This window comes from Staurois parvus, unplaced genomic scaffold, assembly GCF_062004578.1.
Source record: "Staurois parvus isolate SC_StPar_1 unplaced genomic scaffold, SC_StPar_1.0 ptg000167l, whole genome shotgun sequence".
In the NCBI taxonomy this organism is placed as follows: Eukaryota; Metazoa; Chordata; class Amphibia; order Anura; family Ranidae; genus Staurois; species Staurois parvus.
In genome coordinates, this window is record NW_028317963.1 from 976423 (window position 1) to 1001009 (window position 24587).

The 24587-nt window shown below is 42.8% G+C and overlaps 1 protein-coding gene across 8 annotated transcripts in view; it reads left to right on the top strand.

The window, feature by feature from the left end:
* The window catches only part of NFATC3 (nuclear factor of activated T cells 3), a 619175-nt gene that overhangs the window by 170323 nt on the left and 424265 nt on the right, over positions 1-24587 (top strand). For all 8 annotated transcript variants that reach the window (XM_089676358.1, XM_089676352.1, XM_089676355.1 and 5 more), the window contains exon 4: positions 9668-9867. In XM_089676358.1, coding sequence (XP_089532484.1) covers positions 9668-9867 — 200 coding nt within the window. The remainder of the gene's footprint in view (positions 1-9667; positions 9868-24587) is intronic.

Consider the following 24587-nt stretch of genomic DNA (forward strand, 5'->3'; position numbering starts at 1 on the left):
TCCCCCCCCCCATGTGAATGAGTATGGGGTGCATGGTACCGCTACTCATTTACAAAAAGTGTAGTGTGAAAAAAGACAGGACACGGTCTTTGACAAGTCCTTTATTAAATGAAAAAACTAAAGGAATTTCCCCTCACAATGCCCGCCGCCGCCCCCTAAAAAGGAAAAAAAAAAGGTTCTGTTTCTGACGATGGCTTCCAGCCTTCTGCCTCTGAGCTGGCTTGACATTTCTTAAATATGTAAGGGGCGGGGCCACCACCCGAGTGACCCCGCACCATGTGACATTGATGTCACATAGGGTGGGGTTACATGCGTGATGTCCCCGGGTGGCCTAGCCCCTTACCTATTTAAAAACTGTCAAACCACTGGAGCACAGGCAGACTGCTGGCAGCCATCGTCGGGCACATAACCTTTTTTTCTTTTTTTTTTTTCGGGTCGGCAGCAGGCATTGTGATTTGATGTTGGATGTACTGCGGGGGACATTATTTTAGTTTTTCTTTTAACCACTCTAGAGGATTTACCCCCCCCCTTAATGACCAGTCCTCTTTTTGCTACTCGGCGCTGCACTAATTCAACTGATAATTGCGCGGTCATGCAATGCTGTACCCAAACAAAATTTACGTCCTTTTTTTCACACAAATATAGCTTTCTTTCGGTGGTATTTGAACACCTGTGCGTTTTTTTTATTTTTCACGCTATAAACAAAAAAGACTGAAAATTTTAAAGAAAAACTATATTTTTTTATTTTTGGTTATAAAAAATATATAGTAAACTCAGTTACATATAAATGTAGACCAAAATTGTATTCTGCTACATGTTTTTGGTTAAAAAATCCCAATAAGTGTATATTGATTGCTATCTGCTGAAAGGCATATTGAGTCCTTGGAAGATTTATTTTTTTTCCACAAGATTCTGGAAATTGACAAAAACTTTTTTTTTACACAAAGTTGTAATTTAAATTATATATTTCTCGCACAAGCCATGGGTATATGTGGAATTAAACCCTAAAATACAGTCTGCTACTTCTACTAAGTATGGGGATACCATATGTGTGAGACTTTTTGGGAGCCTAGCCACATACAGGAGCCTGAAATCCAATGACCAGTTTGAAAGCCTGAAGGTGCTTAACTTCCTCATTACCTATCACAGTTTGAAGGCCCTGAAATGCCAGGATAGCACCAACTCCCCTCCCAAATGACCCCTTTTTGGAAAGTAGACACCCCAAGGAATTTAAAAAGAGGCATGGTGAGTATTTTGCAGATCTCATTTTTTCTCACAAGGTTTTGAAATATAAAAAAAGAAAAAATATGTTTTTGTTTTTTTTCTATATTTTCCAACAACGTGTTGCAACAAACGAGATATGCAAAATACTCACCATGCTTCTTATCAAATTCCTTGGGGTGCCTGTCACGAATCCAAACCACACGCACACGCCCACGGCGACTAGCTAACCGAGGCATGCACGTCCGGCCATGACTTGGGGTAAAGAGGGAATGAGGGGGACTTACTTTGAATATATAAGACTGGCCGTGCATACAGATTGGCAATGACCTTGACCGAGCATATACAGACACTGCAATACATTACAATCTCTCTGGAGATATGAGCCCAAGCTTAGTACACAGAAGTCACTTATTAATTTTATGATTTAATATCCGAAAGTGGGCAGTGCATAAAATATGTACAAAGAAAAAACAATTACAGAAAATACAAAAAGTCACACAATTGGGTATTGACTATAAAATAAAAGGAAATAAAAACAGAAACAAAACTTTTACCAAGAGTTATTCTGCGACTGGAGCAAGTCAGAGAAAGTCTGTGATTCACCAGTCACATAGAACCGGCTCCGTACAAATCACCACGTCCATATCTCAGGGTCCTCAATTTATTGAAATATGGACATGAGCCAGACATTAGCCCTTGGCTAATCAACCCTGGGGGTGTTCCTGTACCAGCCTACAGGACATTCTGGGTACTGAAGTGCCCAAAGTTGATTGGACCAGGAACGGTTTGAATCACCAAGTCAGGGATAGAATTTCCGACTCCAGTGTATCACTTTGATCGTGACAGTACCAATCGCTGTTTAGCTGTCGCAATCAGGCGCCATATAACAGTTTTCTGCGTTTCTCTGGGATTCTACAGAGGCTACAAATACAGTTTTACATGCAGATGTAGCCTACAGTGTGTCCAATCAGAAGGAAGTATTTTCATCTCTCTGAAACGAATATTTTAGCTTTCATGAGAGATTAAATATTTTCCTTTTTGATATGGGTATATAAGTCATGGTTTGACAGACACCTCGAAGCCACTCCTGGTCTCTTTCTGCTTCCCGAAGCCGAAATGGCTGGAGCTCCTCTTTTATTTATTTATTTATTTTTTTTACTTTTTATTTCAGAAGCTCCTCTTTTAGACTTCAAGAAGGTGGCAAAGTTTGACTACATAGGTGACAACGTTTTATTGACATCTATGTGTCACCTCCAGCCTCGAAGATGCTCTGTTCTTTCAGATGCTAATTGGTGAACATATGTCCCTGACTGAATACTGAACACTAGACCTATGATTACATATTTGTACTGATCACCTCACATCTCAGCTACTCGAATCTTACATTTATGTTACCAGCCTACTTTCCGAAAAGGGGTCATTTGGGGGGGGGGTTGGTGCTATCCTGGCATGTCAGGGCCTCCGAAACTTTGATAGATAGGAAGTGTAATGAGGAAATAAAGCCCTTTAAAAGCCTGAAGGTGCTTATTAGCTTTTGGGTTCCTGTACTTGGCTAGACTGCCAAAATGTCTCTCACAAGTTGTACCCCCATACTGGGGAGTAGTTCCACATATACCCATGGCATGTGTGAGCAATAAATCATTTCGTGATAAGATTTCCAGTGTCAAGCTTCCTCCTCTAACCAACATACCAGGCCCAACACCAAACTTGACACTCTCCTCCATCTACCCTGTTACCACCAAGGAAGTTACCGAACTCCTTTCCAAGGCCCACTTCAACACCTGTCCCCTGGATCCTGTCCCCTCACGACTGTTGCAGCCTCCTTCCTGCTCTATCCTAAACTCTAACCCACATCTTCAACCTCTCACTCTCCATGGGCACCTTACCTTCCCCACTCAAACATGCACTGGTTACCCCCATCCTCCAAAAACCCTCGCCGGACCCCATCTGTTTGAATAACTTAAGACCAATCTCCCTGCTCCCGTTTGCCTCCAAGCTTCTCGAGCATGTTGTTCACAACTGTATGAACTGCTACCTCACCAACAACAACCTTCTTGATCCCTGACAGTCTGGCTTCCGCCCACAACATTCCACAGAAACTGCCCTACTAAAACTCACTAATGACCTACTAACTGCTAAAACCAATGGCCATTACTCCATACTCATACTTCTTGACCTTTCCGCTGCCTTTGACACAGTTGACCACCCGCTCCTCCTCAGTAAACTCCACTCCATCGGCCTCCGTGACTCTGCTCTCTCCTGGTTCTCCTCTTACCTTTCTCAGCGCACTTTCAGTGTCACGTACAACTCCTCCTCCTCCGCTTCCTCTTTCTGTTGGGGTACCCCAAGGTTCTGTTCTTGGGCTCCTCCTTTTCTCTCTCTATACCTCCTCCCTGGGCCAACTGATAACCTCCCATGGCTTCCAATACCACCTCTGTTGATAACACCCAGATCTATCTCTCCACTCCCCAGCTTACCCCCTCAATCTCCTCACGTATCACAAATCTACTAAGCGACATATCAGCATGGTGTCTCATCACTACCTCAAACTCAATCTTTCAAAAACTGAGCTTGTAATATTTCCTCCTCCTCGATCCCCCACTCACGACTTTACCATTAAGATCAACAGCACAACCATTGGTCCTTCCCCTCATGCCAGGGTGCTAGGCATAATCCTAGACTCTGACCTCTCCTTTGGGCCCCACATCCACTCACTGGCTAAATCCTGCTGCCTCAACCTCCGGAACATTTCCAAAATCCGCCCCTTCCTGACCAATGACACCACAAAACAACTTATCCACACCTTGGTTATATCCCGCCTCGATTACTGCAACTCCCTCCTAACTGGTCTACCGTTACACAGGCTATCCCCCCTTCAGTCTATTATGAATGCTGCTGCTAGACTCATACACCTTACCAACCGATCAGCGACTGCCGCCCCTCTCTGCCAATCTCACTGGCTTCCACTAACCCGTCGTATAAAATTCAAAATACTAACCACAGCTTACAAAGCCATCCACAACACTGCCCCTAGCTACATCACCAACCTCATCCACAGATACCGCCCAAATCGCCCACTCTGCTCCTCCCATGATATCCTCCTCTCCAGCTCCCTCATCACCTCCTCCCACGCTCGCCTCCAGGACTTCTCCAGAGACTCTTCCATCCTCTGGAACTCCCTACCACAGCATGTCCGGTCAGCCCGCACCCTGTCTGCCTTTAGGCGATCTTTGAAAACTCACTTCTTCAGGGAAGCCTACCCCACCTCCACCTAAGAACTCTTCTTGAATCACCTCCGCCAGATCATCCCCCGCAGCTATCACCTGTTGTATCACCTCCCCCTTCCTTTAGATTGTAAGCTCCACGAGCAGGGCCCTCCTATTCCTTCTGTACTGAAATGTATTGTATTTGTACTGTCTTGCATATTGTACAGCGCTGCACAAACTGTTGGCACTATATAAATCCTGTATAATAATTTAAGTGACAATTTTGTGTAAAAAAAAATTTTTGTTTGTCATTTTCCAAAAACTTGTAAAAAAAATAAATTCTTCTATTAATTCAACATGCCTCTCAGCAAATAGTTTGGGGTGTCTACGTTCCAAAAAGGGTAGTTTTGCGGGGGTGGGGGCATTTTATGCCCAGCATTAGAAGTTTATGCCACACATCATTCACTCTTCTAACCACCTGAAGACCAAGCCTTTTCTGACACTTTTTGTTCACATGAAAACAAATCAGTATTTTTTGCTAGGAAATTTATTTAACCCCCAAACATATATTTTTTAAAGCAAACACGCTAGTGAATAAAATGGTGGGTGTTTCATTTTTTATGTCACATTTAAAAAAACTTTTACTTTTAATGCACAAGAACACAATATATTGGCCAATTATTTGCTAAAAGATGATGGTATGCTGAGTAAATAGATACAAAACATGTGCATGCCCCGTGCACTGCCGACAAACTGCATATGTTTTTAATATCCATAGGCAACGTTTTAAAAGCCTTTACAAGCTACCATTTTAGATTTACAGAGGAGGTCTAGTGTTAGAATTACTGCCCTTGATCTGACTTTCGTGGCGATACCTTACATGCATGGTGCAACTGCTGTTTCAATACTGGCACAGGGTCAATGAACGCAGGTACGCATGTGCTCCGGTGGGCGAGGGTACTTTATTTATTTTTTTTAAAGTTATTTTGATTTTTTTTAATTATGTTTACACTGTCCCTTTCATTTTTTTTTTTTATCACTTTTAATGCTATCACAGGGAATGCAAATATCCCCTATAACTTCAGTGGGCATGTTCATATATTCTTTTTTGAGAAATCTGGGTTCTTTCAGACTCTAGATATCTCCTTTGCGCTTACGTTATCTATTCAAACCAAGATCGGTGTGATCAGATGCTTTCCCAATTTACAAATGGCGCTGTTTATATCCTGCGAAACTGAAGTGATGAAATACTCGTAGCTTCTGATTTCTTAGGCTATAGAGATGATTGGCACCATTCTGATCTCCAATCAGCTCTATGGTCAGCTAGCAGAAACACCGGCTGCATTCTCAGGTTCCCCCGATGGCACGGGACTACCCGAGAAGGCTGTGGAAGGCAGCGGGGGAGGGGGGCATTCTCTCCCGCTGCTTGTAAAAGCAATCCTGCATCTTATTAGCCACTAGGATTGCTTTTATATGAAAGCCGATCGGTAGCTGAAAAAAATGATACCAGGATGATGCCTGCAGCTGTAGGCATCATCCAGGAAAAACCATTCAAAGTCCAGTGATGTACCAGTATGTCGCTGGTCCTTGTTGGGCATATATGTTATGTTCTATATATGTTATGTTCTTTTTTTTTTTTTTTTTTATGCAGCCTGTGGACTGAATGAAGAAAAGAGAAGAAATCTTTGCCAAACAAAAAGTGTGGTATGCCCACCATTAAAATATACCCACTGCTAATGGTGGGCACACATTGGGTCACACTTTGCCACATACGCCAGTTCCAAGATTGTACAAATGTCTAAATAGTGGCACACTTGAATAAAAATTGTCCACGTATAAGTGGCACCCCATACGTAAAAAGGATGACACCAAGTCCCAAACTATCTTGCCACTAGTCCCCATGTAGTCTAGGCATCCAGGGGGCTCTTCGTGACTATCTTTTCCCTCGTAAATCCAAAACCTATAAGTATAGCCTGTTGTCCTCTCACAGGTCTTCTACATCTTGACCCCATATCTGGCATGCTTGCTGGGGAGAAATTGTTTGAATGCAAGGCGGCCAGAAAAATTAACGAGGGACTCATCAACGCAGATTTTTTGCCCATGACAGAAGAGAACACAGGCATATGATGAATCGGGTCTGTGTACCAATACAACCGCAATTCGTTTTTGTTAGTATTTCCCATGTTGAGGGATAGGCCAAAAAAAAATATAAATTCGGAAACCTTAATGAGTTTCCATGCGAATGGTTTGGCAAGGTTTAAATTTGGGTTGACGGCTATAAATTGTTGTGCGTATAAATTGCTTTGATCCACAATCAATGCATACAGATCTTCCGTGAAAAGCAGCTCCAAAAAATCAAGGGGAGTAGTTAAATTTGCTATTTTCACCCGAATTATGGGTTGGACAGTGAATGGGGGAAGTACGGGTGCTGAAGAATTTGTGGGGTGCCAATCAGGATTTGCAAGCACATCCGGAAGGATATTAGGGGCTCTACGGGCCTGTGTGTGAATTCTTGGTGGTTGCGGGACAATACTTGTGCTGGCCACCGCACCAGCTTGTACTGCACTTATGGGACTCCTCACGTCGCCAAGTCATACTGCAGTGCTGGTATTATTATAATACAGGATTTATACAGCACCAACAGGTTGCTCAGCGCTTTACAATATGGGAGACAATACAGCAACAATATAGTTCAATACAAGAGGGTTAGGAGGGCCTGATACTGGGAGCTTACAATCTAAGAGGTATGTGAAAGACCAGGATGTACTAGACCGCTGGTGCTCGCCAGTTTACCAAAAGGTAGCGCGACACTAGTACTAGCACTCTGCTGCATATGAGAGTCAGCAAAATTTACCGGCAAGTGCTAACAGAGATCAGGCCTGATTCTGCCAACACTGCGGTTTTGTGTACAGTGTATCAAGTGACAGTGACCTACTGACACTGCACTTGCTGGGGGAGAAAGGGGGGTAAGCATAGGGGCTAAACGCAGGTGCTGGCAGGTGCCGGGGCTGATCCCGCTGACGCTGCGTTTTTGGGGACAGTATACTAATGTGAACGCTGGTATAGTGTTGATCTGATCAATGTGATTTTTGTGCACCTGTGCTGCTCTGGGAGGGGCGTGAAAGCCATGGGAGCGTGAATTGTGTGTGTGTGTATATATATATATATATATATATATATATATATATATATATATATATATATATACACACACACATGATTTTGTGCACCCTTTCCGCCCTGTAGCAGTATTTCTGCTATAGGGCGGTCAGGAAACTGTTACAGAAGCGGTTTTTGTTACGGCACTTCATTACTTTAACTGACAATTGCGCGGTCATGCAACACTGCACCAAAATGAAATTTACATCCTTTTTTCCCCACTAATTGGGCTTTCGTTTGGTGGTACTTGATTGCCTGTACGTTTTTTACTGTTTGTGCTATAAAAAAAAAAAAGACCGACAATTTTGAGAAAAATAACAATATTTTGGACTTTTTGCTATAAAAGATGTCCAGTAAAAAATCAAATTTCATCATAAATTTTTGCCAAAATGTATTCTGCGACATGTCTTTGCTAAAAAAAAATCCCAATACGTGTAAATTAATTGGTTTACCTGAAAGTTATAGCTTTTACAAATGGCGGTATAGATACTTTTTTTTTTGGATACTAATAGCGGCCATCAGCGACTTATGGCGGTGATCAGTTGCTTATGGCGGGACTGCGGCGGACATTCTGACACTGGGGGGGAACTGACTTGGGGTCACTGACATCCCCAGTGACACCAATACATTTGATAAGTGCAAAAAAAAAAAGCACTGTCACTGTACTAATGGCACTGGAGAGGAAGGGGTTAACATTTTTAGGCAATCAAAGGGTTAACTGTGTGAGGGGAGTGTTTTACTAGTGGGCGGGGGGTGCGCTCATTAGTTTACTTCACAAACACACTGTCCTGGAAAGCTAAGCTCTGCTCTCCGGAACAGTGTGCTGGAAACTGACAGGGAGGAGAGCTGCATTGAAAAGAATGCAGCTGTGCTCTGTGTCAGTGTTTGCCGGTAATCACCGGCCGGGACCCGGTGATTGATGGCCGCAATCTGTGCCGCGGGTAGGGCGGTCATGCGCCACGCGCACGGCCCCTACCCCAAAATGCAGGATCACGTTTATATACGTGATCCTGCGCACAGGGGCCACCTTGTAGCAGCATATGTACTGCGGGTGGTCCCCTAGTGGTTAATAATGGACTTGTCAAAGACCGTGTCTTGTTTTTTTTCACATTACACTTTGTTTTTTGTGAATGAGTAGCGGTACCATGTACCCCATACTCATTCACATTGGGGGGCTGGATCTGGGGGCCCTCTTTTTAATAAGCCTCCCGTCCGCAGACCCCCATCAACATGGGGACAAGGCTCTTGTCCCCATCAACATGGGGAAAAGGTGCTTTGGGGGGGAAGCCCCCCTGCCCCAAAGCACCCCCCCATGTTGAGGGCATGTGATCTGGTATGGTTCAGGAGGGGGGTGGGGGCACTCGCTCTTCCCCCCGCCCCCCCCCCCCCCTTTCCTGACCTGCCAGGCTAGATGCTCGGATAAGGGTCTGGTACGGATTTGGGGGGGGGGGGGGAACCCCCACGCTATTTTTAAAAAAAATGTATTTTCACATGGGAGTTTCTCTCAAAACACATACCAGACCCGAATGACTTGGTTTGGATGGGAGGTGGATCCCATGCCATTTTTTTTAAATTTATTATGGTGCTGGTTTTTAAATGTAATTATTGCTTTGTTTTTTTCTTTACTAAAGTTCAGAAATTCAGCTGACACTTTCCCCCCAGCTAATAGAGTTTTCTTTTAGTTTTTTCCCCCAAGTTAAAAGAAACAATGTTTCCCTTTAGTTTCCTGTAACATCTGGGAAAGTGACAGCTAATCTTGTGAACTGTAGTGAAGAAAAAAAAATCCGGCAATTGCATTTAAAAATCAGCACCGACGTACACTTTGTATTGCGAAAAATATTTGTAAATCGAGGCATTATTTTCAATGGATTTTTATTCATAAACCGGAAATTACGTTAACCGAGGCATTTGTAAACTGAGGTACCACTGTACCTGATTCAGGTTTTGAATTAAGAGTTGAAGCTTTTACAGCTGCAATGGGTAGGCCAATATAGTGTGTGTGTAGCTAAGATAAGGTAATTTTGGAGGTTGTATTTATACCAAGGTTTGCATATGAACTACTTTTTTTTTTCTCTCAGTTGCTAGGTTTCACTGAAAAAACAGTAAATCTACAGATGTTTATTGGAACAGCTGATGACCGTTACCTGAGGCCTCATGCATTTTACCAGGTACATAGAATCACTGGGAAAACTGTAGCTACTGCTAGCCAAGAAATTATCATAGCTAGCACCAAAGTCTTGGAAATTCCACTGTTACCAGAAAACAACATGTGTGCCAGGTATGTTTGGTCAAAAATTTATTTTTATTATAGGAAAATATATTTTTTTTTCCACATACATTGTTAATCTAAAAAACTAAATTTTACAGCTTACTAATGCTTAAATGGTGGTGGCTGCATTAGTTTACGTTTATAGATGAGTCAGCAATATACCTGTCTTAGGGTGTCTCCATGTTATTGTATACCCCATTAACACCCATCACCGATCATACCATACCAAGCGAACATACCTAAATAATACCGTAAACACACAACAAAGTTTTGTCTGTGGCCTCTTTATTGGGTTTCAATCACTTTTAATTATGAAATGATCATTAACCTTTAAGACCAAACAAATCTGTTAACCATTAGTAGACAAACATGCTTAGCCACTAATACTCAAGCAGCAATATACCAAAGCTATTCCTCCAATATTTCAGATATGACAAAGAGGGGCACCGTTTAGCACACATTCCCGGTAACACACACTGCAAAGATCTAATATGCAGAAAATTATTAGCTAAACAACACAAGTTTATCCACTTTTGCTTTTTTATTGATTTTTCAAAATAAATGCAGTAATCTGGAGGCTGGTTTAAAAAAAAAGTGTAGCATTACACTTTTGGCTGTAAAATATAAAATTTTATATAGAGACATTAGACCAAAAAGAGGGACAGCTGAGGGTGCATGAGGGACAGAGGGTTTTGGCCTCAAAGGAGTGACAGTTGAGAGCTATGCCAAAACGTTGAATGTTTGCATCTTCGGATGCTCGTTTTAGGTGCATGATTTGTGGGTTGCTGTTTAGGTTCCTCGTTTGCCCCTTTCGGGGTTGTTTGGTTGGTTGGCAAGTTTGCTCAGTTGCGCCAGTTGTTTTTTTTTTACCCACCCTTTGTTGAGGCACTGCTTTAGGACATGCCTATGGTCAATATTTAGAAGAGCTGTGTCCATCAATGACATAAGAGAAAACAGGATTTTTATTTTCTCAAATTTTAATTGCTAATTCTTTTGTTTAAACAAATCATCTGTTAAGGACATGGCGGCTGGCACCCACCCCTCTTTTTGAGTTTATACTTCTGACACTGCTTGGTGACTAACTGGATTGCCTATAGCAGAGCAGGGGTTTTATTCAAGCTAGGACTCCCCATAGGCAGTACTCTGTTCTTCTTTTTTTTGCCTAGTGTCCTACTCCTGTAGGTGGCGATATAAACCCATGGTCAAGATTAAGCAGAGCTGTGTCTGTCAATAAAATCAGAGAAAAGAATTTTACGGTTTTTGCTCCTAAATGCCAGTTCCAGCGTGTTGTGTTTTTTTTTCTTCTCTCGGTTAATAGTTGTAAAGGAGCCGGCTAGCAAGCTGGCTGCCACATCTTTAACAGATTACTTATCAGCTGTCAGCGAGGTTCCCCACTGACAGCTGAGTGTAAACAAAAGAATTGACAATTAAAATTTGAGAAAAAAAAAACGTGTGGGCCCCCCAATACATACCAGACCATTATCCAAGCATGTAGCCTGGCAGGCCAGGAAAGTAAGGGGGATGAGGGAGTGCCCCACCTCCTTAACCATAACAGGCCACATGCCCTCAGCCTGCGGGGGAGCTTTGGGGTAGGGGGGAAATGGGCCTCTTTCCCTGCAACCCTGGGTGGTGTTTGTGGGGGATATTTAAAAAGAGGGACCCCAGATCCCACCCCGCCATGTGAATGAGTATGGGGCACATTGTACCCTGACTTATTCACCAAAAAAGTGTAAAAAATAAAAACACAAAGACAGTATTTGACGAGCCCTTTAGTAAACAAAAACTAATGTCCTCCAAATTAAACCCAACGGTAAACACGATGAATGTTGCCAACCTGTTAACAAAAGAGATGTCATTGACCCATCGTGCCTCTGTTGATGTCACAATGGATCGGGGGGGTCACCGGATGGCCCACCCCTTTGTTTATTTAGTGGTTGGAGGCAGCGTCAGGTTCCCCACCCAGGATGACAGCTTCGGCGTCCCTCTTGATTGTCGCTGGATTTACTTTGGGGGACATTGGACCACTGTTTTTGAGGTTTTATTTTTTTTAAAGGACTGGTGAAAAACTGTTTTAATTATTTGTGTTGGAGGGGGCTTCCAGATTCTGATAAGCCCCCCACAACTACAGAATTGTGGGGAAGAGGCCCTTGTCCCCACCAACCTCCCCTCCATTTTACGGACATGTGGCCTGGTATGGTTAGGGGGTGGGGCACCTGCTCGCTGCCCCACCCCCTTCCTTTCCTGGCTTGCCAGGCTGCATGCTCTGATAAGGGTCTGTTATGGATTTTTTGGGGGGGCCCTAACACCATTAAAAAAAATATAGCGTGGGGTTCCTCTCAAAATACATTCCTAAATGTCTGCTATGGTTTTTGGGGGGAGCCCAAACTTTTTTTTTTTGTGGGGTTCCTCTTAAAATCTATACCAGACCAAAAGGGCCTGGTTTAAATTAAGGGTCTTTTTCTGACATTTTCTTTGCTGGCAATTCTTTTCTTTACATTGTGGTGATTTTGGGGTTTAATAGCTCATTGGTGGCGCCAAAACCACGAGTTCACTCCACTCCAGAGGTATTTTTTATGGCTTTTTTTATGCCCACTTTTATTTATTTATTTTTGTTAATTTAAATATTTATTAATTTTCCAGATAAACAAGTTATACAAACATACTCATTAAAACCTTAACATATCAAAACATTTATCGTTTCATCCCTTCCACACCCTAGTGTATTTCCTCCTGCGTTATTGCTGATTCTAGGGATTTTAATTGCTCCTCACTTAATTTTGGTAATCCTGCCTTTTTTAAGTATGTCTGTCTTTTTTCTCTTTTTCCTAATTCATCTTTACTTATGGAGCTGTGGGGGATAATATTATATAGCTTATTACAATATTCTTTAAACACTTTAGCTATATCTTTAGTTTAATACATCAGTTCTCCTTTGTGGTCTCTTATTTTCTCTATATAGTTCCTAGATTTTTTTTATTCTCTGAGCCCTCATTAAATACTTTACTGGCCTATCTCCCCATCTGTATCTCTCACTTATTTTATTGAACACTCTTATCTTCTTCCAGAAATTTATTTAAATCTTCACTTTTATTTATTACCCTCTGCATAATCTCTTTTGTTACTTTATGTTTATGTATCTGCTCTAACGCACAGATTTCATGAAGAAGCATGTTTATTTTTTCTCTTCTTTCCCTCTTCTTTTTTGCTCCAATCGCTATCAGGATTCCTCTAATATAGGCCTTATGAGCCTCCCACACTGTTGCTATGGACACTTCCCCAGAATCATTTTCCTCAAAAAATTGCTTTATTTCTTTTTTAATTCTTTGATCCACCTTTGAGTCCTGGAGAAGTGTCTCATTTAACCTCCATAATTTCCCCCCGATGTGCTCGTTTCCCCATAATAATTGCATTGTGACAGGGGCATGGTCCGATATTTACATCACTTCTATTTTTACTTTGACTATAGACTCGATAAGTCGATGGTCCAGCAATATATAATCCAGTCTTGGAATACATCTCATGTGCATGAGAATAAAATGTATAGTCTCTGTCCTTCATGTGCTTAATTCTCTATATATCTACAAGTTGACATTGGTATATCATTTTTTCAAGGATTTCAGAGACCTACTACCATCTCTCTGCACAGAGGACGTCATATCCATCTGGGGATCCACGCAGAGATTGAAATCACTACCACAATTAAATTGCCTTTTTTGAAATCCATTAACTTCCTCGGAGTATTTTTTGGGAATTCCTCCGGTTTCTTATTCAGGCAATACATATTTACTAATGTACAGTCTATTTCCTTTAATTTTCCCTTCAGAAACAGAAATCTCCCTTCCGGATCTACCAATCTGTCTTCCAGCTTAAACCTTATATTTTTTGCAAAACCTATTACCACTCCCTTGGCATGTTTAATTGGGGAATCTGCATAAAACCACATTGGATAATATCTGGAATTTAATATCACATTTGACTCTTGCATCAAATGTGTCTCCTGTAAAAAAAAACACTGAAGGAAATCTATGTTGAATTTCTTTAAAAATCCCAAATCTCTTCCCAGGGCTATTTAACCCTTTAACATTATAAGTCACCAAGTGAATATCTTTCATTCCTAGATTGTAAGCTCGTAAGAGTAGGGCCCTCTTACCCCTCGTACGTTGTTTGTTGTTGTTGTACTGTGCCATGTATTGTCCCCCCTATTGTACAGCGCTGAGCAAACCCTTTGGCGCTATATAAACTCGTAGTAATAATAATAATAATAATTCTTCTCCTCTCCACACCTCTATCTTCCCCATCTCTTCTTTCTTTCTCTTTCCTCCACATCTTCCCCTTTGATCTCTAGGATTTATCCAGACTGATGTTTCTCCCACTATTTTGCAGTCTTAAACTACCTATACCCTCCTCCCACCCTCCCATCCCTCCTCCACCCCTTTTCCCTCCCTCCCACTCCTCTTCCTCTCCTCCCCCCCCCCCCCCCACCATCTCCCTTTAAGCTTACATTTTGCCTATGAATCATTTGTGGTCCTAACCCCACCTTTGATTCAGCTTTTACCATTAACTTTTCCCCAATAAGCGTGTCTCATCCTCCATATCCTGCCATACTCTAGTAAACTTCAAAGATCATAAGAGAGAGGCAGAAATGGAGAGATAGAGAGAAAAAAAAGGAGAGAACCTCCCCCCCCCCCCCCTTCCCATCTTATTCCTCTTTCTTATTCCTATTCTCTATTTCTCCTTAGAGCTACCTGCCTCCCCTCATTTTCCATAGCCCACATTTCTCCTCCTTCTTCCTCCCAACCAGGGATATTTATTTTCTGTATACAAGTCTCTCACAAAAGTCTCTCAGATCTTTGGGGAATCTCATTCTTGCTGAACGTCCATTTCTCCATCCGATCAAACACGCTGGAAGCCCCCAGCTATATCGAACATTCTGTTTTATCATCTGTTCGAGTAACCGTTTCAGAGTTCTCCTTCTTATTAATGTTTCTGCTGCTAAATCAGCAAAGATCTGTATATTTATTTCTCCATATTATATTATTGCTCTTCCTTTTATCGTCTCCCAAAGCTCTTCTTTATCCCAAAAATTATGGAATTGCACTATTACATCGCATGGCTTTTTCTTTCTATCTTCTTGTATGTATTTTCCTTTTCTATATACTCCCTCCATTTTGAGACTATCCATTATAGTATTCAGCATTCTCGTTATTATTCCCGTCAAATCTTCTCCTTGGGAGATCTCTGGAAAGCCTCGTATCCTTAGATTGCATCTCCTATCCCTATTCTCCTGGTCTTCCAATTTTTATAACATATTTCTTTCTTCTTTTCTCATTTCCATTGCCTGTTTTTCTAATTTCTGTATAATTTGGGCATGTTTATCTAGTTTTTCTTTCGTCTCCTCTACCCTTGATAATATTTTCCCCAGGTCTTTCGCCGTTTCGCCGTTTCCTGTTTTAGGGATCTTTCCAGTCCTTTAAACATTTCTGCTATTTCTGCTTTAGTAGGCATCTGTGAGCTCTCCTCTTGTTCTTCTACTTTATCCATATCCACTTCTTCTTCCATATGTTGACTGTCAGGGCTCCGGGTATGACCAGAGGTGTGTGGACTGACACAGGGAAACGCAGGCTTCAGATATAGTATAAACAATATAATTTATTTAAGACTAAACAATACATAAACGCAGTGCAAGACTAAACATAAACACAGTGCAAACAAACCAAACCAAAACCCCCCAACAGATAACAAAAGAACAATACTAAGCGTAGTCGGACGGGCCGGGTCAGGAACAATCAGGCAGACAAGGTACCAAAGGAGCAGACTGGAGAGTGGTCAGGAATAGCAGACGTCAGGACAGGCGGAGTTCAATCAGAGTCAGGGATCAAGCAGGATCAGACAGGAAGCCGACAGGATGCAGGTACAGGGGCTCTTGGGAAAACATACACCAAGGCCCTGATCACAGGCCTGGCCATTCCTTATATGCACCTTCTGCAATCAGCCTCAGGTGTTTTGGCTGACTGCAGGAGTGAGCCTCTGGTTGCTGAGAGCACCCGCTGGCCATTCCTGGTACTGCAACCCACAAGGCAGGTGAGTCCCACCACTATTGGCGAGTCCATTCCTGACAGTTGACTACTGTTAGCTATTCCCAGGGATAGTCTGGAACATTCCCTGCTTTTTTCCCTCTCGCCTCTTACACTTATTCCCTGTTGTCTCTCTGGAGTCTGTTTCTCCTGTGAGGGTATATATTTTTTAATTGACCCTGTTTGGGAAGCCTTAGGCCCTCCCCCCTTTGTTTTTCACGCTGTCAGGGACTATTTCAATTTTCTGCAGTTCTGGTTTTGGGGGGGAGGTCTATTTTTGATTTGATATCAAAATTTGTTGTTTTCCATGGGTATACCCCTCTCAGTACTTTTCTTCCTTTTTCTCTCCTCCCACTCCCAAACTCATCTACCCGGGTCCTCTTCTTCTAGGTCTTTATTTGTTTTACATTGTCCTCCTTCTGATTTCCTCTAAGACCCCCTGGGTGAACCCCTCCTCAGTTTAAACATATAGTTCAATACATACAGTTCAGTTCCCATGCAATATATTAATCTCGGTACTTTTGCCGCTCTCACTCACCCTCTTGTCCCCCATGGCTTTTCCCCCGTATGAGACCTCTGTCATATATGAAGAAAAGGGTTTCTCTGAAAAACATTTACCACACTGAAAAGTATTTCCCTCCCTCAGGACAGACATATGGCTTTTCACCTGTGTAAGATCTCTGATATATGTAAAGTCTAGACTTGTCTGAGAAAACATTTCCCGCACTTAGAACAGGGATATAGCATCTTCCTCATGTGAGGTCTCTGATATATATGCAGGCTGGACTTCTGTGAAAAACATTTCCCGCACTCTGAACAAGGGTATGGCTGCTCCCTCTTGTGTTATCACTGGTATATATAAAAATACGACTTACATGAAAAACATTTCCCACACTCAAAACAGGATTACTTCTCCCCCATGTGAGATATCTGGTTTCTATAGAGATTGAACTTCCCTGAGAGACTTTCCCGCACTTTAGGACACCTCTTCCTTTACTCCAAGTGAGGGGTGAGGCGGCTCCAGGTACTGTCTTCTGGGGAACATTGCACTCGACATTCCCCTCACAATGAGTGGATTGCAGGGGGGGTTCACCCAGCCCGTTTCCGCGTGTCTCCAGCTGCCACGGTCCTGTGTGCAGGAGGAACTAGAGCCGGCGTCTCTCTTGCTCCAAGAAACGCCGGCCGGCTCCTCTGCCTTCCAGAGCTCCCTTGCGGCAGATCCCCTGGTTGCCCGGCATCCACTGAGCTCCGGTAACACACAGCGCCGGGACGAGAGCACAGGAAGACCCGCCGCGATGGCCGCCACTCCCGGAGGTCCTCGGTCCACGCACCCTGCCAGGCAAGCCCCCCCTCCCCGACTAGTCTCTCCAGGGCTTCCCACACGTCTCTCTCCTTCTCGGCAGGACACTGTAGGTGCTTGGGAGCCGAGAGCATCGAGCTCCGGTTCCAAGCCACGGTCAGGCTCCTTCCTACTGCAGTGCTGTTCCTGATCCATTTTACATGTGTTTGTCTGTGCTCACCTATGCCCACTCCTATTTAAAACAAAGCAAAAGTTCACAAAAAAAGGTTTCCCACGCAGGAGTTCTCACCATGAAACGTAAACCGTATTCAGCCTCGTGCCTCTTTTTTTTTTTATGCAGCTTTGCAGAACAGCACAAGAGAAGAAAAGCCGGGGGAAAAAAACCCTAATTCATTCACCACATATAAAAATGTGTAAGCTACAATAAATAAAATTTTGTGTGGGGTTTAATACCTCTTTAAGACTTTCAGAGTATATTACATGTTGAATTGTATCTGTGCAAATTTAGATGGGTTGCAAACCTATGGAGAAAAATATTAATTAAGTCTTATTTATAATTTTAACTGTTAGCTTCTGTGACAGATTCTTAATTTATGCATGGCTGTTGAAGATTTTGAGCTTCTGCTAATATGAATAATGCAACCATTCTGACATAGTTATGCATCCTCTCTAATAAGTTGAATGGCAGGTAAAATAAAATCTCGATTCAACCAGTTGAGGACACCGGACATGCTACACATTCCCAAAAACAGCAGCACAGTGGCTAAATGGTTAGCACTTCCCAACCACGGCACCACCTGCCTGGAGTTTGCATGTTCTCCCTGGGACTGCATGTTTCCTCCAGGTACTCCAGTTTCCTCCCACCTCCAAGACATGCTGGTAGGTTAATTGGCTCCTGTCTAAATTGACCCTAGTATGTGTATGTATGAATGTGAGTTAGGGACTTTAGATTATACACTCCTTGAGGGTTAGGGCTGATGTGAATGTACAAGATATGTATGTAAAGCACTGCATAAATTGACAGCGCTATAGACTTATCTTATCTGAAATAAATACTAAATAAATACACAGTGTGTGTAGCTTGTCTAGTCATTCTGCTGTCATTGCACCCCCCACCCAACATCAGTTCCTGGCTTTTTCCACCTGTCGTCTACATTCTTAGGACTAGAATATGAAATGTTCTCCTCCAATCACAGAAAACTTTGCATTCTGGGAAAGAATAATAGGAGTTCTATGAATGTATTGGACACAATATAAGCTTTATTTGGTTCCATGTTGGCCACAAAAAGACAAATGAACTCACAGTTCCTCAGTGCTAACTCTGGTTTTTTAGGCTTTAACATTGTTAGCAAAGGCACGCTTTGACTGTTGTAACAAAATGTGTATACAGCAAAAAGGAACTTAGACTTCAGGATATGTGCAATCTTTGTAGTTGTTATGAACAAAGCAAATGATTAATCAAATGATACGTTAGTGAAATAAATACAAACAGGAACGCACATAACTTTGTGCAGTAGAATATACAGTACAGACCAACAATTGAAGTATCATATATGTATTGTAAAAGAAGACTATATTAAGTAAAATGTGGTTTAGTTTTATCCTTTAGGTTAATAGAGTGATGTAATGATCAAAATACTAATAGATTAGGTGGGTACAGCAAAATCATGTCAGAATTTTAAATTCATTTTTACTTTGTCATATAAAGAATACATTTTCAACCCAGTCTTCAACATACTGGCAGCAGGTTTCTGTAGTAATGTTGGTGTGGGCATGCTGCTTATAGTTCTGATTTCAGGCTTCAAAGACTGACAATATGCATGTGCAGTATTTTGTGTAACACTCCCAAAACTGCATACTGGCAGTACACCTCTGTGACAGGAAAATTGTGTTCCTGTGTCATATTTTAGTTGAAATGGAAACACTACTGCACAATTTCAGTAGTGTCTTGGGGTTATTCCAAAATGACACCTGCTCCTCACACATGCAGTATTGTTTTCCATGATTCTTGTGGTCTCTGTGAAAATGACTATGCTACAGTATGTGTGTGTTAACATTTACAGATAATGAAAAATATAGCTGACAAACTGTTGCATACATAGTATTAAGTCAATGTTGATGCTGTGTTTGCCTATCTGTAGAACGTTACCATACATGGATGGTAGCATAGTCATTCTAACCCTTGAATCTCCCGACATGAAGACAATACTGCATATGTTTCCATTGTAGCTGCCATTTTGGGTTATCTGTTTTCTTCCTGCCTTTTCTGCACTCTTTACTGCTGAAATTCACATCCTCTGTCCTTTTCTTTTTTTTTTTCTCTATAATGTGATTCTTAGGACATGTGTACCACACTTTTTCACCTATCACCATTGTACCTCCAACCAATGCACATATTTGCACCTGCTTATAGTGCCCAAGCACACCCTTCCACACCTTTGATGTGTATCACTATTACACCTTAGTGGTTTTAACCACTTTCCACAATCACAATAGCCAATATACGGCTACAGCACGCCTCTCCAGTTCTGGTAGGGCACCCCTGCACGTCCTCCCATGTGCATGCCTCTTGTGCACCCCTGGGGTGCCTGGAGAAGTCTCTGTGATTGCTGCGTGCCTTGGACACAGCGCATTACAGATCAGGGTAAAGGGCCAATCACAGCAGCCCTTTACCACGTGATCGCTGTGTCCATTGCCACTTATCAGTATCCATCAGTGCAGCCTCATCAGTGCCCTGGTCATCCATATCAGTGCGGCCACATCTGTTCCAGTGTCACCATCCCAGCAGTATAGTGTGTGTCACTTCCCTCGCTTGTGAGCCTGACGGCAGAGGAAGGACTCTTGTACAGCTCCAGCTCAAGGGCCACTGAAGGTGGACCAGCAACCACAAGAGCATTGCGGAGTATGAGTGCCTGGTCAGTGCTGTAGTCTGTGTAATAATAGCTGGCACTTTACTGGCAGATGGAACAGCTGGCTGCAGACTGATGTAGCAGTGCAGGCTGGCAGCAGGATGCAGAGCAGGCTGGTAGCAGGTGGGCTGGCAATAGGCAGATGTTGCAGCTGGACAGGCTGGTGGCAGAGCAGGCTTGTAGCAGGCAGACACCACAGGTGGACAGGGTGGTAGCAAGGCAAGATGTCACAGCAGAATGGACTGGCAGCGTATGGCACAGCAGGACTGACTGGCAGCAGGCAGACGTCACAGAGTGGCCTGGCAGCAGATGGCACTGCAGAACTGACTGGCATCAAGCAGACATCACAACAGGGCAGACAGGTAGCAGAGCAGGCTGGCTGCAGGCAGACGTCACAGCAGGACAGGCTGGCAAAGCTAAATGAAGGGTCAGACAGGCCGGGTCAGTAACAGATGAGCGGATCAGGCATAAATGGCAGGCAGAAGAGTAGTCTGGTCACAGGCCAGGGTCAGCAGTGGTGGAGGTGGATCAAGTAGATACAGAAGGCAGAGGCGGAGTTCAAGAAGCAAGCCAAGGTCAATCACAGGTATCACACACAGGAACAGGTACAGTAATACAGGAGGATCTGCAGATCAGACAGCAGAGGATAACAGTACTGCTGAATTTAAATAGTCTCATTGGCGCCAACATTAGTGTTGGGCAGTCATGGGTGCACACACGCGCATGCTCGACTATGACTATGCACAGCAGAATGGGCACCCGCACATCTGCTCCTGCACAGCCGTGTATATCCAGAGGCTTCAGCTGCACTATGGCAAGTACCTTCTTTACATTGCCCCCTCCCTACGAGCAGCCTCTGGATGCCCAGCTGACTTCCCTTCTCTGGGTTGTCATGGAAAAAAAGCACAAATAAGTCCTTTAGCGTGGACATTCTGTTTGGGATGCTAGGAATTTTCTTCAGGACCATACCCTTTCCACTTAATCAGGTACTGCAGCTGGTTTCTTCTTCTCCTGCAATCCACAATAGCTGTCACCTCATATTCTTTATCTCCATTCACAAGCACAGGTTCAGTTGGACCAGACCCCCTATCTGGAAAGGGATCTGGCACCACAGGCTTTAGAAGTGAAATATGAAATACTGGATGGATCTTAAATGATTTTGGTAAAGACAATTCATACGATACCTCATTAAGTTTCCTCTTCACTGAGAATGGTCCTACAAATTTCAGTGTGGGTTTCCTTGACGGGCATGCCAACTTGAGGTTTGCTGTGCCATACTCGGTCGCCCAACTGTAGACTCAGTTCCCCCCTTCTTTTTCTGTAAAATGCTTTTTTGTTATCAGCCTGTGCTTTAGCCACTGCCTCTTGTAACAATTTATTGTTATGCTTGAGAAATTCCAACTTGCTCTGAACAGCAGGAACTGTTGATTCAGAAATAATGTCAGGCAGAAAGGAGGGATGAAAGTTGTAATTGGCAAAGAATGAGGATTGTCCTGTGGCTTAATGGCTGGCGTTATTACAGGCAAATTCTGGCAATGGCAACAATGATACCCAGTTGTCCTGGACAAAGGATGTAAAACATCAAAGGTACTGTTCAAGTGTGTAGGGTATGCCTGTTCATTACAACCTTTTCTACACAATATAGAACCATCAGCAAAATCATTAATAAAAATTCGGGAATCCTAAAAACGGATCCAGTCCTATCACAAATATTACCTGCCAAGCCTGAGATTATATTTCGGAAGGCGACTGCCCTGAGGAACCGAATAGCACCTAATGTGGTTAATCCACCAGAAAATATTTCCCTATTTTCCAACCTTAAAGGGTTTCATCCATGTAATAAGTCTGTTATCTGTCAATGTAACAACACTAGAAAAAAGAAAATTGTATCTTTCGCATCCCAAAACACCAGTAGATTGTATGATATTGACAAATTTATTTCATGTACTAGTCGCTATGTGGTTTATATGCTTGAGTGTCCCTGCCACAAGCAATTTATAGGACACACAACTAGAAGGCTACGAGACAGACTTCGAGAACGTCTACAACATCAAAAGGGGTTTTAATTCATTCATTATCCAAGCATTACAAGTATTTTCGCAACAAAGACTCCTCTACACTCAAATTTGTGGGGATTGACATTGTAACACCACATTGAAGGGGTACACATAAAAGAAGAGCGGTATCACAGCTTGAAACCAAGTGGATTTTTGAGATAAGCACCCTATACCCTGCTGAACACAATATAGAAGTTGACGTTAACTGTTTTATTGACAATAGCTAGACTGAGTTTTTTACATATACTGTACCTGTCCGCATATATCCTTTTTATTGCTTCTTATTCCCCTGTTTTTACTTGAAATATCCATCTTACCATATTTTAAGGTAATGGATTATACTGTGAAGCTATGTTTTCTTTTACATATGTTGATGTTGATTTATGGTTTTATATTTTTAGTCTTATCTGATTCTATATTTTTACTTGATATATAATAATTTTTATTGGCATTTTTCTTAAGCATATAACTGATTTATATATATGCTTTTATATGTTGATTTTATTATTCTATTCTAGATTCTGTTTTATCTGATTCTATAATAATTTCTTTGATATGCCATTTTAGTTACTTTTATCGATTTTGTGGGTTTCACGTGCGTTTTTTGCCATGAATTCTATTTTTATTTTTTATTTCTATTTTAATTTTTTTTTTGATTCTCGTAAACTGGGAGTGAGGGGTTCATTTTATATTCTCCCCTTACTAATATAAATTTTTTCATTTGATAATTCCGGTCAACTATAATGATTTTACTTTACCATGTTAAGATGTTCCCATTTCAATGCATTAGCATCAATGTGTCATTTGTTTTTATTTTTATATCAACGCTAGCCAATTGTCAAGCAGCGTTTTATGGCTTCATGATTTTTAACCCTCTGCACTTTTCACGCTAACCTTTAGTACAGTGTCCGAGGTTTTTAGTTTTGTTTTGTTTTTCTTGCACCTTTAAAATGGGGGACTAGGGGGGGCGCATGCGCGGCCGGCTCGGGGATGGACGCGGCATAAGCACAGCTCTGTCCACCCGCCAGCACTGAAGCGGCACACTACGACCCCAGGGAAAACAAACTACTCACGGCACTTCCCGGAAGGTGCCCGCAGGCCACTGGACATGCCACGCAGGAAAAAAAGCCCGGGGCAACCAGGGAAATTAACCCACTTCTTCCCGGCCGTTCAGCCGGGAATCCAAGATGGCGGCCGCCATGCGGACATGCAGGGACACTGCAGCAACCAGGAGGAGGACTACAGATCCCAGCCTGTGGATCCCAGGCTGCAGCAACAGCTTTATCCAGGGGACCCTGGTGAGTTGTCACCCCCACTGTCACCCACGTCCTGCAGCCCAGTTAAATCAAGGCCACGACTTGATAGTGACCCTGCTGACACCTGCCAGACCCTGAACCTTCCGCCTCAGCCACCATACCCCACCCTGCCTGACATAGACACATTTCCAGCATCAGACCAACCTCTAACTGAAATCTCCATGAAGAACATGCTAACACTACTGCGCCAAACTCTGCATAACGATATTTCTGCACCAATGACCCAAATTACCAATCTGGTGCAAAGACAGGAACGCAGGATCCGCCATATTGAAACCAACATAGCGGATATAGTGGAAGCGCATAATGATTTGATTGATGCCCATTCTGACCACATGTCAGACATCGAACAAATCAATCTAAAATTGGCCGACATAGAGGACGATCACGCCGCAATAATATTAAATTCAGAGGGATCCCAGAAACGGTATCTAACGAAGCATTATTACCATATCTACATCAATTCCTCAAGCTGTTAATCCCAACACTCTCTGACGTAGAGGCCATAATCGATCGAGCACATCGACTACCTAAACCTTCATTCTTGTCAGCAACCATTCCTAGGGACGTGCTCGTCCGAATACACTTCTACCATATTAAGGAGAAAATTATGTTGGCGGCTAGAAATCCACCTCCACTCCCATCCTCACATGCGACTCTGCGTCTTTATGCTGATTTATCTAAGGCCACGCTTTCCAACAGGAAAAAACTGATACCCATCACGAAAGCGCTTAGAAACCACAATATGGCCTATCAATGGGGATTCCCCACTAAATTAATCGTACGTCACCAAGGCAGAATCTATACTATTAAAAACCTAGAGGCCGGTTTGGACTTCCTTAAGGCCTGGAGCATTTTACCTGCTGATCCACAGAAGAACAACCCTGGTTCCGTTCAAAACATGGAAGCAACCTGAAGGGCTTAGCGGCACCAGCCGCGTTTACATCTTTCTCTTTGTATTTTTCTCTGGAGGCGATACCTGAATACTCCTAATTCTGGCGATCGGCCTAAACCCTATGGCTCTGAAATTCAAGGTTTTGATTAGATATGACCCATCCGAGGATCATATCCTG